Source organism: Vigna angularis, chromosome 7, assembly GCF_016808095.1.
Source record: "Vigna angularis cultivar LongXiaoDou No.4 chromosome 7, ASM1680809v1, whole genome shotgun sequence".
NCBI lineage: Eukaryota > Viridiplantae > Streptophyta > Magnoliopsida > Fabales > Fabaceae > Vigna > Vigna angularis.
The window spans coordinates 17,165,598-17,181,063 of record NC_068976.1 but is presented as its reverse complement, the minus strand read 5'-3'; the positions used below and the strand labels follow the sequence as shown (position 1 = coordinate 17,181,063).

Below are 15,466 nucleotides of genomic sequence, written 5' to 3'. Positions count from 1 at the left end.
TGGTATTTTTTATTTATTTTAGTTTTTATATTTATTTTTTTATTTAATTAAGTCTCTTCTTAATAAAAAATTCAATCTGACTTCCTTAAATTAACACTCATTTTCGTGTTAATTATCTGTTATCTATTTTTTTTTTTTCAATTTTGATATTGACATATTAAAAATAAAAAATATTCAAATTTTACCGCATGAAAAACTTCAATTTTAAAATATAATAGATTTAATTTTTAACACTAACACTTCTGAAATAAAATTAATGCCACATTGAGTACTTTTGCAAATACAGTGCCTTAAATAAATTTTCTTTTTTAAATAGAGATTCAATTAATTGAAATAAAAATATGAAAACTAAAATAAAAATATAATGATCTATTATTAATTAAGAAATTGTATAAATGTCGTTAATAAATCATTCTTGGTTTTTGATCATAAATGCATTTTCTAACATGTTTGAGAGAGAAAATAAAGACTTTGTTGCATTTTAAGCAGACATGCAACGAAAGTCAACAACGACTTTAGTAACAACATACATAAATGTTCAATTAATAAAGTATGATATAAATAGAACAGTTTCCCGATAATAAATAAGAAATTAATAAACAGATAATTTTTATTAAAATCATGATAAATAGGATAAGGTTAAATAATCACGATGGATACGAGATTGCGTTTACTACGGAAAACAAAGCAAATTGTGACTTTTTTAGAAGAGGCTGAATAAAAAAATACAATTATTTAGAAATTAGACTTTATAGTTAATTAATGATATAGTTTTAATAGCATTGACTTCTATGAAATGTTTTTCATATGTTTGTTTTTACTTTTCAGAGTGCAAAATGGAAATTAAATGAAAGCGAAAGGTTTGTGTTGTAGTGAGGCCATAAACGCAAAATACGAAAACCTGATTCTAAAAGGATCAAACGGTCGTAGTCTCAGTCAGAGCATGGCAAAGATTGACCACCGTTGGAACCATGGAAAGATCTTCGTCAATGGTTTCTCCTCGGTCGCAACTTGGTATAATATTCCCTTACTTGGGTGCATGTGAGCTTATAGTGCGCTCCACGTGGTGGAAACTAAGGCGTCCAATTCTCATCCCCGGTTTATTACAAGTAATTATAATATTCAACGCGCAATTTTTTTATTTTTTTATTTTGGTATAAGGAATAAATAATTATTAAAGAGCGAGAAACGCAGAGAAGAGAGGTGGAAAGAGGAAAGAGGAAAAGGAAAAGATAGAAACAGACGTTTGCAGAAGGAAAATAAAAAGAGAAGATGCAGTGAGTCACAGTCACACAATACGGAGAAATTAACAGAGGCTCCCCCGTTTCCGTTTTCAACAACCTCTACCCTAACGCCGTCGTACAGGCTTCTGCTTCCGCCGCGCCGCGCCGCGCCGCGTTTTGACTGAGAAACCGACACGACGGAGTCCATTTCCGTATATGACCGAGCTCAATTATTTTCCCTCTTTTATCTCAGTTTATAGTTTGCGAGTAAGATTTACATGCTTCATCTTATATTTCTCTTTATCGTTAGCCTTGTTAATAATTAATCGTATGCATTAAAGATCCTAGTATTTAGTATTTAGAATGTTTCGAAACCCTAGAAATTATTTGAGGTTCGAGGAAATAAATGAACGAGGGGACGGTTGAGTTTTTTTTTTGCTCTTAATTGTTTTGACGAGTTCATGGATTTTGGAAGAAAATGAGCCGGATTTGGTTATTATTTATAGGTGGCTCTGGATTTGTGTCTTGAACTGTGAATAATGACGGTGTTTGTGTGTGCGTATTGTAATTAGTGCTTTCTGCTGTTTGTATTGTCGAACTGGTTTTATTTAACTTAGAGGATGGTTGGGTGCTTTGTCATACTAATAGGATGGATTTAATTGTTCTTCCTCTTTTTTAAGTTTATGTTTGGAAGCCTTGTGTTTACGAGCTGGTGGTCGTTTTCTTTTTGCATATGTATTTAGTTTTTAATTTATAATTGGTGGATGCAGTTAACGGAAACAGTTTTCTATAATTGAATTTTATGTTGGATTTTCGCTGAACTAGATTTCGTTAGATTAGATAGAGCGTTAGAAATCCGAAGTTTAGAGCGCGGTTCCTTGTCTGGAGCTTTTTGGTCGCTGGAAGGTTCTTGAGTTATCTTGAAATCTTATTCCTTTTTGTTTATTTTTCAGGAGGAAGTAGAGTTACGGTTTCTTGCTGGAAATTGAGGTGGCTTTTGAGATTTCAATTGTGATTTTCGGGTACACTATAGGATTTCTTTTTGTTCAGAAAATATCAGCAAGTCTTGAATTTGTCTATACACTTCGGTTTGTGGCTATAGTTTAGATTGGCTTCTACGTTTTTCTGCAGTTATCATGGGATCTGCTTGTTGTGTTGCTGCAAAGGATCCTAATCTTCCTAACAGAACTAGAGGTGAAAGCTTACGTAGAGATGTTGGGTATTCACCATCGTGGAGTTTTCAATGGGATAGTAGGGAACGTGTTACTGGTGAAATTGAGAATCCTTCTTTCCACGCATCTCATTTAGACAGTAGAAATGTCAGCATGGAGTTAAAAGGTTCATTAAGCTCTGAAAGAGGTAATCTGTCTGATGGGGGAAGCATCATGGAAAATTCTGTGACTCCTATTTCTCTGAAGTCCCCTGTTGATGAGGCGCTGGTTGCAAATCTGATGACGCCCTCGTCTGGTAAATGCGAAACCCTGAACTCTATTATTCTTTTGTCCTTTACCATGACCACAATGTTCGATGGGTCGGTCTTAGTTATAACATTTAGGCTTCTTCCACCCCCATGTTTTTGGGTATTCTTACTTTTAGTACATAATATAGGATGCAAGAGTTGAAATACAATTTCCTTTTTAAAAATTTTGTATGGTGGTGGAGCAATTATCCCTTGAGAAATGTTTCTGTTACCTGTAGGCAACCTTGACATTGAAGCCCTTTGAGTATGCTTAACCAAAAATGAAAATCCTGCACAGTTTAGTCACAGGCTTTGAGAATGATTGCAATCAGGCTTCACGATGCAACACAAATAATAGTAAATACATGATCAATAGTTTCTGAGAAAATCGGTGGGTTTATATATAACTTTTGAAAAAGAAAAACCCTTGCTGTTGCCTTCTTATATTCAAGGGATCTTTATCTCACAAGTGTCTTTTTTATGTCGTGTATGACCTTGTTCACCACCTTATCTTTTTTATTTTGTTTCCCTAACCAGTGTATAGTTTTCAAACTCGGTTTGTTGTGTTGAATGGTCCCAGATATTGGTATTGACATTATGTTTATGATGCTCTCTTTTATGCACTTTGGTTCATTGGGTTGATGTTTCTTTGTTTGGCATTGATTTCTCTTTGTTCTCCCTCCATGTGCTTGTTGCAGATCTGTCCATGTCAAGCAATTTTTCTACAGTGGTTAGTTTTGAGCTACTGAATTGGAACCATGAGCTTTGTGGTGCATAATCTGAATTTTTTAGGCTTTCTGCTGTAGTATTGCTGGGCTCACTCTTAATCTGTGTTTCTCTTTAGGTGAAGAATCCAGTGGAGTCTTCATTACCAAATCTTTCTTTTTCAATACCTTCAGTCTTCTCAACGCCCACACTAGATCCTTTGCCTAATCACAATTATAACCATCTTCCCAACTCTACCCCAACAAGATGGGCACATCGATCTCCAGCACACCCTCTGTTGAGACAGATTTCTGACAGTCGAATTATGGGTCTGAAATCGCCGGACAACTCAATTTCTGAAGGAAGGCCATCCTTTGTACTCTCTACTTGCAGCAACGAAATGGCTGCTGGATCCCTCTGTGGATCATCTGATGGATGGTCAATGCGAACCTTCTCTGAGATGGTGGCATCGTCCCAAAGGGAAAGGTGGTCTTTTGATAGTGAGTGTTTTGGCTCTGGTCGTCACAAGATAAGTGGATCCAGTAGCAGGTTCTCATATTCTCCATCCATGGAACTACAATCTTGTGGGGCTTGCTCAAAGCTTTTGACTGAGAGATCAACATGGAGCAACCAGAAGTTCATTGCCAGCAATGACCTCTCGGTTGTTGCGGTGCTGGTCTGTGGTCATGCATATCATGCAGAATGTTTGGAGGCTATGACACCAGAGGCAGATAGGTATGATCCAGCTTGTCCAATCTGTATGGTTGGAGAGAAGCACTTTTCAAAGTTGTCTAGAAAAGTTCTTCGGGCTGAATCAGAGATGAAGGCCAAGAACCACAAGATATCCAGAAACCGTGTAGTCGATAGCTACCTTGATGGTGGTTTTGATGTTTTTGATCGCCAAAAAGATATTGATTTTGGAGGAAAAGTTTCAAAAATGGAACCAAGTTCCAGTGCGAGGAGCTCATTTGGAAAGCCATTCTTGAGGCGGCACTTTTCACTTGGATCCAAGTGGAGCCGATCCCTGTCCGATAATGATTCTGCCAGGAAGAAAGGCTTCTGGGCAAGATATCGGAAAGATTAAGTTCCATTTGCTGTAAGAGTCAACCATTCTCTAATTTTAGTAGTGATAACACCCACCATCAATTTAGAATTTTTAATATTTTCTATGTAGTCTAACTTCACTCATAATTTTAATCGCTTTAAATTAATTAATTTTGACTTTTGACCAGAAATTCCAGTGAGGTTGATGTGGTTCATATGAATTGTATGAATATAACGTCCCTTGGCAATTGAAGCTGAGCCAAAGCAAAGACGACCACACGGAAGCAAAAATATATATATTTTTGTTTACGAAGATATCTGCTTCATTCCATTCTATGGTAAGTAAGAGGCAGACTGCTTCATTCTACCTGCTGCAGATTTCTGCACTCCACAAAATAAGGTTTAGAAGTGATAATTTTAACTCCTGTATTTATATTTCTAATGAAATGAATATAAAATAACTCTGCAAATTCAGTCATGTGGATAGAAGGTGAATCGGAGGACTGACTGAATGCTGTAATTGATTAATATAATGCTTCCGGCTGCTGCTTCTTTTTCAGTCGGTAAGCACTCCCATACTGGGAAATGAAGAGCATGTTAATTAATCCTTGCACTGCAAATTATGGATATGCCTCAACATCGTTTTATTCTTAAAATCATGTCCCTGTTTAAATTAAAAATGTATTATTTTAATACATCATTCTGTTTGGTATATTTTATAAATTAAGTTTTGGATGTGTTTAGGATAAAACTTTAGAAATAACTAACAATAAGATCAAGACTAATTAAAAGTAACTAAGTATTTTATAATAATAAATGCATTTGTAGACCGCCGATATTTCAGGAATTGATGATGGTAAAGCAATTCAATGAAGTATCATGTTTTAATGGCAGCAAAAGAAAGAGGCGTAATGAAATATTTTAATTACAAATTTCACTATTCTTAAATATCTAATAAGATATTTGATCATAACTAAACAATTTTAGCACTTAACTTTTAATAAATAATAAATTATTTAATATATCTATATCTAAATATTATTGAAGTAATTTTAATTTACAAAAGGTTACCACAATTACAATCACTACTGGTAATTATGAAAGCAATAAATTCTGAAAAATAATATGATATTTTTACCTAGATTAATATTTTCCCTTTAATAATTTTTTAAACACTCTGAATTTTAAAAATAAATCAGAATCATAGATATCAAAATGTTTACTCAAGTTCTAAAAAATATAAAGATTGAGACAATAATTTTGCAATTCTTCGTTATTTAAATTTTGAAATTTTTTACTCATGTAAATTGGACCTCAACGAAAGAAATACATTTATCTTAACACCTATTTATACAAGACACAATCATATTAACTATAATTATATTTTACATCTTATATAAAATATGGTAAAATTTTCACTTTTATTATAAGAATATTTTTAATTAATTACATAAAAAAACATGGTTTTCATAAATAAAAATTTAATGTCTTACTATAATAATTGGAAGAAAATACTTATGTAAACTATCTCACCTCTGATAATCTAATTATACTATTATAAAATTTTACTCCATCTGTAAGCATATAACCATATATGATGTAGATTCAAATTTATTATCTATTCTAAAGGTGTTTATTATGTCAAATAATTCAACCACTTAACACAAATTGGGTGATGAATTATATATGTTGGATCTAATCCAACTTGATTAAAATTATTAGATATAGTAATAGTAATGTATCTATTATTAAACTTACTCTATTATTTTATTATCTAAATAAATGTGTTTTTTCTAAATATTACACAACGTCCATATTTTTAATTCTAAAAATATAACCAAAATATTTTGAAACAAAAAACTTTAGTGAAATAAAACATTTTAAAACTTCAGTAATTTCAATTTAATTCAAACAGGTTGGATCAGATCTAATAAAAAATTTGTAGAAATCTATTCAAATATGCTCTATTAAAAAAATATAATTAATAAAGAAATACTCATAATTTGTTTGTTGATCATCACATCCTTACAATAAATAGTAATAAATAAATTTATTCAAATATACTCTATTTAAAAAATATAATTAAAATTTATTCAAAGCATGATTACTTAATCTAAAAGTTTAATAAATTTGAGAACTCAAATCATTTAAACAATACAAGGACTAAATACAAATATTAAAAAATGTATAAAGATAAAAATCATACTTATTTTTCTTAGTTTTATTTAAAAAATAATAATTCATTGATGAACACGACACACTCATTATTAGAAAAATTTTACGTTTTATTCAATTTTTTAATATATATTAAAATTTATAACATGAAAAAAAAAAGTGAGAATGGGAAAATGTAAAGAAAATAGCATAAAAAAATATTGTAACTTAGTTTTATAATAAAAAATGTGTTCATGGCTCGGTGGCATCACTGGTCTATGTGGTTTTGATTCCGAAATCATGTCTCATAGTCTGTGTTCGAATGCCACTACATGGATAGATAGATAAAGGAAGAAACACCCTCAAAACTAAATGAGGTATTTCATAATACCTCTCTTTTATTTTTATTTTTTTATTATCATAATCTCATTTTAGGAAAATAATTTTACACAGTTAAACCATTACATAAGTGTACTTCTACTAATTTTAAATCAGTAACCCAATATTATTTTTAAAATTCCATATTTAAATATTTAACAGTTTTTAATCAGGTAAATATATTAGTTTATTTTATTTAATATTAAAAATAAGTAATTAATTTTTAGATATTTTAAAAAAATACAGTATTCCATGTTTATCTACAATTATAAAAACCACCTCTAGTAAAAGGAATCTATTTTGAGCAATGGTTTCAAATAGTTACCGGCATTATTCAACAAAGTTGCTTTAGTAACTATTTTGCCTGTTCTTTCAGAGGGCAAGTGCATTTTGCATTAGACACAAACCTATTTGAACCAGATAAGATTACTGTAACTAAATATATTAATTCTCACCCCCAAACACTTGTATCAAAACTTAATTTGAGATTACTAGTTCGGTGGCATAATCACACCAATTGATTTGATGACATACTTATCCTACTTTTAGAAGTGTTAATTTTAAGATTCTCATTTTGAAGCAGTACAATACCATTTGCACAGAGAAACAAACATGAAGTGATGTGAGTAATTGATGGGTTCTTCCTAAGGTGGTTCATTTTAGGAAGAAATTATATCAATATGACTATGAACTCAACTCATATAAGAGATTGACACTACTTTACAGTAATGATCAGTGTCCAGATTTGGTCAATGACAGTGGAATGGACTCTGAATTTGGTCAATTATACTCTTCAATCCTGATTTGTAATCAGGGAAAAGTAGTTGTACTCCTAGTTCCTTCTTCATTCTGGCATTACACACTCGTTTGTCACCTTTTGGATTTACACTGGACCACTCTTTCTGACTCTGCTCCACAATTTGTAACTTCAGCCCTGGCCACTTTTCCTCCACCAATTTCATTGCATACTCAAATACTTCTTCCCTCGGAGCAGGGTCATCATCAACGATATTGTAAACCTCTCTGAAAGGGTGAGCAAATTGACCCAATGAGCACAACCACTAAAACCAATTGACCCAATAAACAATCACTATAGTTGCTGCAAGTGGTAGGTGTTGTCACAAATAGAAAATGTTAAACAAGTATATGAGACGTCAAATAAGTCCTTAAATTTAACTATTTGTCATAATTTCAGTCTCTCTCTCTCTATACTGTTAATATTACCATTTAATAGCATGTTTTCTTGAATTTTGGATTGATATTCTTGTTACACTTTCAATGTTTTGTTTATTCTATTTATGCGGGTGATCTCGTATCTTTTAAAGATAAAAGATAAATTTACAGTATATAAGTAAGTGTGAACTTCATCTTACAAATCAATTTTGTAAAATTAAGTTAGATTTGAAATTCTCTTCTTAAAATGATATCTAAGTTATCTAAAACCTATCTTAACAAGATTTATTATTTGTTTAGGTCTATCGTATTATTTTCTATCAAACGCTATCCTTGTGCCCATAGGCACTAAGTGTTGCTCTTGCCTACTTTATTCTGGTCAAGGTCGATAGTATGACTCAGCAAACAAAAAACGTAGGAAAAATTAGTTATGGTTTTCAATTGTAGTTAGGCTATGTTTCTCTTTCATCAAAAACTTTTATATTGCATAAAATAGCAAACAGACGTGGCTGTTAAGTCACAATTGTGGTTGTATGAACCACCAAAACTTTGACATTGGAACCACAATTATGGATGCAGACCAATTATTAAAATCGTGACTAACATACACAAGCAATATTTATGACTGTGTATTTGCAATAGCATAACGTAAGTACCTTTAAACGGTAGTTGGTATGGTGTGCAGGCTCACCACTAAAATTCTAACAAATCTTCAACTTAAGATGTGTTTATTAGATAAACAGCCACAGTCAATTCCTTCATCAGTGTACGTATTTATAATAGTTGCTTTATTTGGGAGAATATCCTACATGTAATTTTAGAAGGTAAACATTTAATCTGTTTTGTATTTAAAGTTGCAACAGTAAATAACATGATAAAGGCATTGAAATAAAGCTAAAATTCAAGAATTGTGCTTCTCCAACCACTTAGGCTCTTTAAGGTCATTGCCATAACCTTCCACTACTGCTGAACTAGAGTGCATAACATATTGTTTGATAATCCTACAACTTTGTTTTTCTCTTAGAAATTTTTGCTAGTTAGCTTAGAACCATTTCACAAGGGTGTTAAATGTACCAGAAAGTTAATTATAGAGAAAATTCACCTGGGGGAAGGTACATCAACAGTAGCCATCAGTGCCTGGCAGATGTCATCAACATGTACTCTGGATGTGTGTTTTCGGTGTTTTCTCCTCTTCTGACCTTCTGACATTGGTTTCTGCTTGATTATTGTATCAATGGCACTAAAACAAAAGAAATGTTCAATGTCAAAGGAATATATATGCTAAATTGACAGTTAAGTGCCTCTTATCTTATATGAGATGTGACACTTACTGACTGGTATATCCTTAGAATGACAGATTTGAATTGATTGTCATGGCATCCAACTTAGACAAGAAATTTCTAGGCTTTTACAGATCCTACAAATAAACTGATGATAGAAATATTGAAGTGAGAACAGGCAAGTACCTTCTACCAGGGCCATAGATACCTCCTAGTCGAAATAAAAGTGGTGAGATCCCAAGATCACGAGACACATTTGACCAGCCTTCTTCGGAACTTAACCTTAATTTAGCCAACTCACTTTCTGGATTTGTTGGATAACTGTCACAACATGAGGCACACACTAAGAACCAACTAACGGAGAAGATTCAGAAATTTTGGAAAGCAAGTGATTTATTGAGTTATACTCTTACTCCTCATCCACCAGTTCACCAGCACAGTCTCCATAAACACCTGCAAGATAGAAAGTCTTTCCATCACTCTGAAATCAACACACAAAAAATGTCTAAACCCAGTTCATATGTCAGCTAAGAACCACTAAACCTTCACATTAATTTCATTGTAGACTCACTAGTTGAAGACAAGTAACTCAGCCACTGAACATCTGAATTTACTAAAGACCTTCTGAAAAGTTCTTCATGCTGGAGCATCTATAAATCAATAAAAATAATTAAAAAAGTGGAAAGTTTACAGATATTATCCTCAGAATGGTGATACACATACAACAATTGTTAGTTACAGTAAAATCATACCGGATCACCAATGCCAACAAGAGGGGGCACAGAAACAAGAACGTGAGTGTAATTTTTCAGTAGCCTTAGAATATCCAGACTGCAGAACAAAAACAACAGCAAAAGTCTTATCCATTAAGTCAGATTGACAACATATTTCACACATCCATGTTCGACTCCCCAAAGAAATTATTTACCATGAAATCGTCTTGCCAACTAAATATGAAATCGTCTTGCCAACTAAAACACAAATGTGCCCTTTATAGTTCTCAATTCAGACATCAAATCCAATTAACACCCATATAACTATTAGTGATGGTTCCGAGATAAAATGCAAAATTGAAAGCAAAATTATCAGCTGACTCACTCGGGGTTGTTTGCATCGAAAAGGTGAACATGAAACCCCATGTTCTGGAGCTGCTGCTTCTTCACGTGGGTTGTACAAGTCCCAGACACGACCCTACCAATAATCATTGATCCGATGAGACAAATTTTGAAGCGAGAATTGTAAATACTGAAGGGAAGAGAATGTAATGCAACTAACCATCCTTGGTTGTGCAGTTTTCGTGCAAGTGATTGCCCCACGAATCCCATACCGATAATGAACATGCTGCGTTTTTCAGACAACGTTGGGGATATCGAACCAAAACTTGTCCCAACATGATCATGAGCATGGCAACGTTGGAGAGGAATCGATAAAGCTATTTCCATGGCAAAATCAAAGGTTCAACAAAAATCATCCAAAACCACACTCTCTTTACACTGTTACAGGGAAGTGGTAGAACGAAATCTCCAGATGCAATAGAACACACTTTTGATAGATAATAAACATGAAAGTAAAAACTTAAAATCTTACAATAAAATTACAAATAAATTTTCATAATAAACATTTATATAATGATGACAATGATATAGTAATTTTTCATGAAAACTGTATTGTAAAAATATAACTAAAATAAGTAGGAATACAAATAATATATAAATGAAAATAAATTAATAATAATAAAAAGTTCAAAACATTTTTGTATCAGTGTATATATATTAATAAAATAATACTATATATGAAATTATCAACACTTTCATAATGTATGTATTTGCAGCCATCTTAAATCACGCTTTACTAATGATTTTTGTCTGTTAGCCAAAAAGAACAGTGCCATAATCACCAAACCCCAATTCTGTCCATATATGCATGGTCCCCTTTCCTTCTGTTGTAATTGCACTTATATTTTTCAAATTTAAACGTAAGTATAATTAATTGGTTTTTAAGTTAATTAAAAAGTTACTCAATAATTCTTGAAATATTAGTTAAAGAACAGAAAAATAGGTTGAAAAGGATATGAAAACAGTAAAATTGAGTCCAAAGTCCTATTTAATAGAAATGAGAAAGTAAAAGATTGGACAAAGTTAAAAAACTCATTAATCTATAATCTTAAGATTTTTGGTAGAAAATAGTATTAATCTCTTACATTATTGGACTGGGTGTGTAGTTCATAGTTGCATGTTTCATTTATCAATCTGTTCATGCAAACATATAATAATAAATGTGGTAGTTGAATAATAATTTCCTGATAATTCCAAAGTTCTAACCCCACTCCATTGCTTCATCCATATTTCTGGTGGCAGTTATGTTATGAAAGCAACATCATATTTCAAAGGGTCCTCTCAAATTAATGTCTTTCACAGAATCGTAGTTACAGGTTTGCAATCTGAATCATATAACTCTGTGTGCATATGTGTGTGTATTGAATTCAACAGAAAGTACACTTTTTTTTTGCCAATTGAAGTAGTAACGATGCAGTTGCAGAAACTTGAATTGTGAAGACATATTTTGCAGTGTGGAGAAATGGAAAAGTATGTTACAGAAACAGTTGTTGTTGGAGTTGTTTCATGGACATCAGCATTTGTTATACTGAGAGGACTATTCCCCAAACGCTCTTTTGATTTCTGCAACCGCCTTGTGTCCACTCTCCATGCAACTTTAGCAGTGACATTGGCTTGGCTCTCTATTGAAGATTGGAGGTGTCCAATATGTAGTGTGGGGTCAAAATCTTCACCCCAACAGGTACAGGATTAACTGCATGCCATACCCTTTTGAGGGAAACCTCATTATTTATTTACATGGATTTGGGTGTTTTTCATTGTTTTAGAATTGGCATTAAAGTAGAAAGTTTGAACTGTTTTCTGAACAGATGCAAGTTCTGGCAGTGAGCCTTTCTTATCTGATTTATGATCTTGCTTGTTGTCACTTTGGTGAGAGTGTCAATCTAGACAACACTGTCCACCATTTGGTAAGCATTGTTGGAATTGGAGCAGGTCTTTTCTATCAAAAGGTAATCAAAAGCTCAAGTGATTTCTCCTAGTTTTGGAATGTATTGTTGTTTCCACTGTTAAATATTAAACAATGTTTGTTGAGTTTCTCAGAAATAAATCTTCTTCATGTAATCATTCATAAATAGAAGTGTGCTTTGCTCATTGTCTTTTTCACAAACTTATCTCCTTCTAATCTTTTAGAAAAAATAAAGTATTGATATATGGTCATCTGGATTGGTAATAAAATTTTGGAGTATTTGTTTCTCAATTTGTCAGTATTGTTCATTTACCTCAATTTCAGAAACATTTTTGTTGTGACTATGGCTGTTTCATGATTAGCTAGTGATTTTTTGCCATATCTGTGTACAGTGTGGCTCAGAAATGGTGGCGACAATATGGATAACAGAAATATCAAGTCCATGTTTGCATTTGAGGGAGCTTCTGAAAGAGCTTGGTTACAGAGATACCCCCCTTAATTTGGCTGCTGATGTAAGTAAAATGATAGTCATGCCAAATATTTCATTTCTTCCTTTGATTTGGCCATTCCTTGTTAATGAACAAAATGTAAGCATTTATCTTAACCTCAGTTTTTAAATTTACCACATACTTACCATGCCGACTGCTTGTTTCATATATCAAGTTCAAAAATGTGTTCACTTCTGAAAGTACACTTGATTAATATCGTCAACTTATATATGGATTGGAAATTCCACGTTGATTAGAATATATAAGTGAACGTAAATCTTACATGATTGAGTTAGACTTAAAGTTCATTTGTATTCAAGTTATATCACGATAAGTTATAGTTGAATAACTAAATCACTCACTATGTGTTGAAATGGATCTTATGGTTTTGTTAATCAAATATTTACATAATAAAATGTGTTAGAAGCTGAGTTTCACACAATTGCACAGATTCTGTTTGCTGCCATATTTAGTTTTGCTAGGATGTTGGTGGGACCGTGTATCACTTACATGACTTTATCTGCTGACTATCCACTTCTCATAAAGGTATAGGCTGTTTTTTCTTTTGAGAAAGCATATTTTTTTTTTCTGTTTTCTAGGTAACTACACTCACCTTTGTTTAATTCCTTCCATTGTTACAGGCTATGGGATTGGGTTTGCAGCTGGTAAGTGCATTCTGGTTCTTCAAGATTGTTAGAATGATAAAACGGAAATTAAGCAAGGAGCATAAGAAAAAGGAGTCAACAACAGCAACATAAAAAGGACTACCGATTGGCAATTGCAATTTAAATTATGTAGTGATGGGTTTGAGAAGGTACAAAAGTATGGTACAGTCTAATAAATGCATGTTTGGTACAACATCGATTCTTTTCCAGTTCACTCTGAGGTAATTTTTAAGCTTTTTGAGTGCTGTATCAATTCAATTCTATACTTTCACATTTTATGGTGGAGAAATTTGGTTTCCCTACTGTATGGACCTTTTATATTGGTTAGAATCCACGTTAATTTAAAATGTAAATGCTTTACTTTTTACACTAGCACATATCATACATACCCAAAAAAAGGCCGTTTCATTATGCACCTTCTAAGACTTTGTTCTTTTGGGTGTATTTGGGGAAGATGATTTGAATAGATTTGAGTGGATTTGAGAGTAATTTTTTAGTTGTTTTTTTTAATAGATTTGTGGATAATTGAGAGTGGATTTGGAAGTAAAGTTTATGAGAATTAGTTAGGATTTGATTGATGTGATTGATTTTAAAAATTAGTTTAATTGCTAGAAATTAAAGATTATCAAAATACTCCTAGTTATAAAAGTAATATAAAATATTATTTATAAATGTTATATTTAATTGTAAAAATGTTTATAAAGAAAAAAAATTATGAATAATTTATAAAATTAATGTTTAAAAATTATAAAAATTAAATAATCAACTTATTTTTAATAAATTAGAAAATATAATGCATTTTATAACATATTTATATATCACGTGAAATTGAGAGTATAAAATACAACAAAAAATATATTTTAAATTTAAATAGTTGAAAGTATATACCTAATTTATTAAGACGTAGATCTTTTTAAATTATAATATTAAAATAATTATACAAAAAACTGAAAAATAAAATAAAGAGGTGTTAGTTTGGAAAAGAAAATGACCTTGGTCATTGAGAAGCAGCAATTGCTTTGGAAATGAATGTATAGCCCGGTAACCGGCTACGCATTTGTGTAACCCGTTACTCGTTTGCGTAACCGATTACGTGCCAGCCAAAACTTCATACCGCTGTAATCGGTTACGACTCTGCTGTAACCGGTTACGCCACTCTCGTCGTTCCGTAACAATTGAAGGGCACATACGATTTTTTCGCAACAATTCACTCAAATCTCTTCGATTTTGCGAGTGACCAAAATCGAGGGTATCCCACAAATCTATCATCGACGATCTATCTTTTTTCTCTCAAACGAACAGCACACAATTTGTAATTCATCGCCCACAATTTCGCTTGAACAATGTTATCTGTTCATGCAAACACAGCCTTAATCTCCACTTTCAATTCTTCTAAAATGCTTATTATATCTCGCAAGAAAAATACTTCATAGATTTCAAAATCTAATTTAATTTTCATTAAATTTCGAAATCCAACACTAAATTTTAAAATTTGATGAAAAAACTATTAAATTTTGAAATTCAATAAAAAGATTTATCAGATTTCTTAAAATGCTTACTATTTTTATTTTTATTTGTTTATATAATTATTATAATAATAAAAATTATTTTTTAATAATTATTAAAATACGAAAATATATGAAATAATATTAAAATTTTAAATTAAAATAAATAATTATTAAATTATAAATAAAAAAACAAAATTTTAAAAAAATTTGTTAATCGAATGTCAAAATCCATTATCATGGATTTCAAAATCCACAAAATTTTTTAATATTTTGTTTGTTATTTAAAATTTAATAATTATTTAATTTAATTTAATATTTAAAATAATTTAATATATTTAAATATATTAAATTAGATTTTATATTATTAT

General features: G+C 31.6%; 3 protein-coding genes across 9 annotated transcripts; 2 read left to right on the top strand and 1 right to left on the bottom strand.

Annotated features, from left to right (window-relative positions):
- The first annotated feature begins 1,183 nt into the window (after nucleotides 1-1,183).
- Nucleotides 1,184-5,068, top strand: LOC108338508 (uncharacterized). Of its 3 annotated transcripts, XM_017575426.2 has the most exons (6): nucleotides 1,184-1,490; nucleotides 2,177-2,245; nucleotides 2,355-2,690; nucleotides 3,381-3,412; nucleotides 3,527-4,483; nucleotides 4,620-5,068. In XM_017575426.2, exons 3-5 carry the CDS (start codon nucleotides 2,360-2,362, stop codon nucleotides 4,469-4,471), a joined length of 1,308 nt encoding a protein of 435 aa, XP_017430915.1. In that variant the 5' UTR covers nucleotides 1,184-1,490; nucleotides 2,177-2,245; nucleotides 2,355-2,359; the 3' UTR covers nucleotides 4,472-4,483; nucleotides 4,620-5,068. The 3 variants fall into 3 exon arrangements, with proteins under 3 accessions (XP_017430915.1, XP_017430914.1, XP_052736124.1); XM_017575425.2 differs by having other exon boundaries at nucleotides 3,527-5,068; XM_052880164.1 differs by having other exon boundaries at nucleotides 2,177-2,213; nucleotides 3,527-4,622.
- A 2,303-nt stretch (nucleotides 5,069-7,371) lies between these two features.
- LOC108337196 (uncharacterized) lies at nucleotides 7,372-11,030 on the bottom strand. 3 transcript variants are annotated; one of them, XM_017573668.2, is made up of 8 exons: nucleotides 10,692-11,012; nucleotides 10,515-10,607; nucleotides 10,169-10,247; nucleotides 9,988-10,066; nucleotides 9,830-9,869; nucleotides 9,603-9,737; nucleotides 9,239-9,376; nucleotides 7,372-7,986 (listed from the first exon to the last, which is right to left on the bottom strand). In XM_017573668.2, the coding sequence occupies exons 1-8, from the start codon at nucleotides 10,856-10,858 to the stop codon at nucleotides 7,713-7,715; spliced, it is 1,005 nt and encodes a 334-aa protein (XP_017429157.1). In that variant the 5' UTR covers nucleotides 10,859-11,012; the 3' UTR covers nucleotides 7,372-7,712. The 3 variants fall into 3 exon arrangements, 2 of the variants coding, with proteins under 2 accessions (XP_017429157.1, XP_017429156.1); XR_001832885.2 differs by adding an exon at nucleotides 8,793-8,941 and having other exon boundaries at nucleotides 7,848-7,986; nucleotides 10,515-11,030; XM_017573667.2 differs by having other exon boundaries at nucleotides 10,515-11,017.
- Nucleotides 11,031-11,746: 716 nt separating this feature from the next.
- LOC108337514 (uncharacterized) lies at nucleotides 11,747-14,079 on the top strand. 3 transcript variants are annotated; one of them, XM_017574061.2, is made up of 6 exons: nucleotides 11,747-11,847; nucleotides 11,985-12,212; nucleotides 12,340-12,480; nucleotides 12,830-12,949; nucleotides 13,376-13,471; nucleotides 13,567-14,079. In XM_017574061.2, the coding sequence occupies exons 2-6, from the start codon at nucleotides 11,994-11,996 to the stop codon at nucleotides 13,681-13,683; spliced, it is 693 nt and encodes a 230-aa protein (XP_017429550.1). In that variant the 5' UTR covers nucleotides 11,747-11,847; nucleotides 11,985-11,993; the 3' UTR covers nucleotides 13,684-14,079. The 3 variants fall into 3 exon arrangements, with proteins under 3 accessions (XP_017429550.1, XP_017429549.1, XP_017429551.1); XM_017574060.2 differs by having other exon boundaries at nucleotides 11,760-11,847; nucleotides 11,949-12,212; XM_017574062.2 differs by lacking the exons at nucleotides 11,747-11,847; nucleotides 13,376-13,471 and having other exon boundaries at nucleotides 11,854-12,212.
- The last annotated feature ends 1,387 nt before the right edge of the window (nucleotides 14,080-15,466 follow it).

Bases quoted from the DNA above. Each gene is read 5' to 3' on its own strand.
- LOC108337196 (XM_017573667.2), bottom strand. From the start codon at position 10,858: ATGGAAATAGCTTTATCGATTCCTCTCCAACGTTGCCATGCTCATGAT. The intron at 10,248-10,514 runs GTGAGTCAGCTG...TTTGTTCTGCAG, and splicing joins TTCGATGCAAACAACCCCGA to TCTGGATATTCTAAGGCTAC. The intron at 7,987-9,238 runs GTGAATTTTCTC...TCACCCTTTCAG, and splicing joins GTTGATGTACCTTCCCCCAG to AGAGGTTTACAATATCGTTG.
- LOC108338508 (XM_017575426.2), top strand. From the start codon at position 2,360: ATGGGATCTGCTTGTTGTGTTGCTGCAAAGGATCCTAATCTTCCTAAC. The intron at 2,691-3,380 runs GTAAATGCGAAA...TGCTTGTTGCAG, and splicing joins TCTGATGACGCCCTCGTCTG to ATCTGTCCATGTCAAGCAAT. The intron at 3,413-3,526 runs GTTAGTTTTGAG...GTTTCTCTTTAG, and splicing joins CAAGCAATTTTTCTACAGTG to GTGAAGAATCCAGTGGAGTC.
- LOC108337514 (XM_017574061.2), top strand. From the start codon at position 11,994: ATGGAAAAGTATGTTACAGAAACAGTTGTTGTTGGAGTTGTTTCATGG. The intron at 12,481-12,829 runs GTAATCAAAAGC...ATCTGTGTACAG, and splicing joins CAGGTCTTTTCTATCAAAAG to TGTGGCTCAGAAATGGTGGC. The intron at 13,472-13,566 runs GTATAGGCTGTT...CCATTGTTACAG, and splicing joins ACTATCCACTTCTCATAAAG to GCTATGGGATTGGGTTTGCA.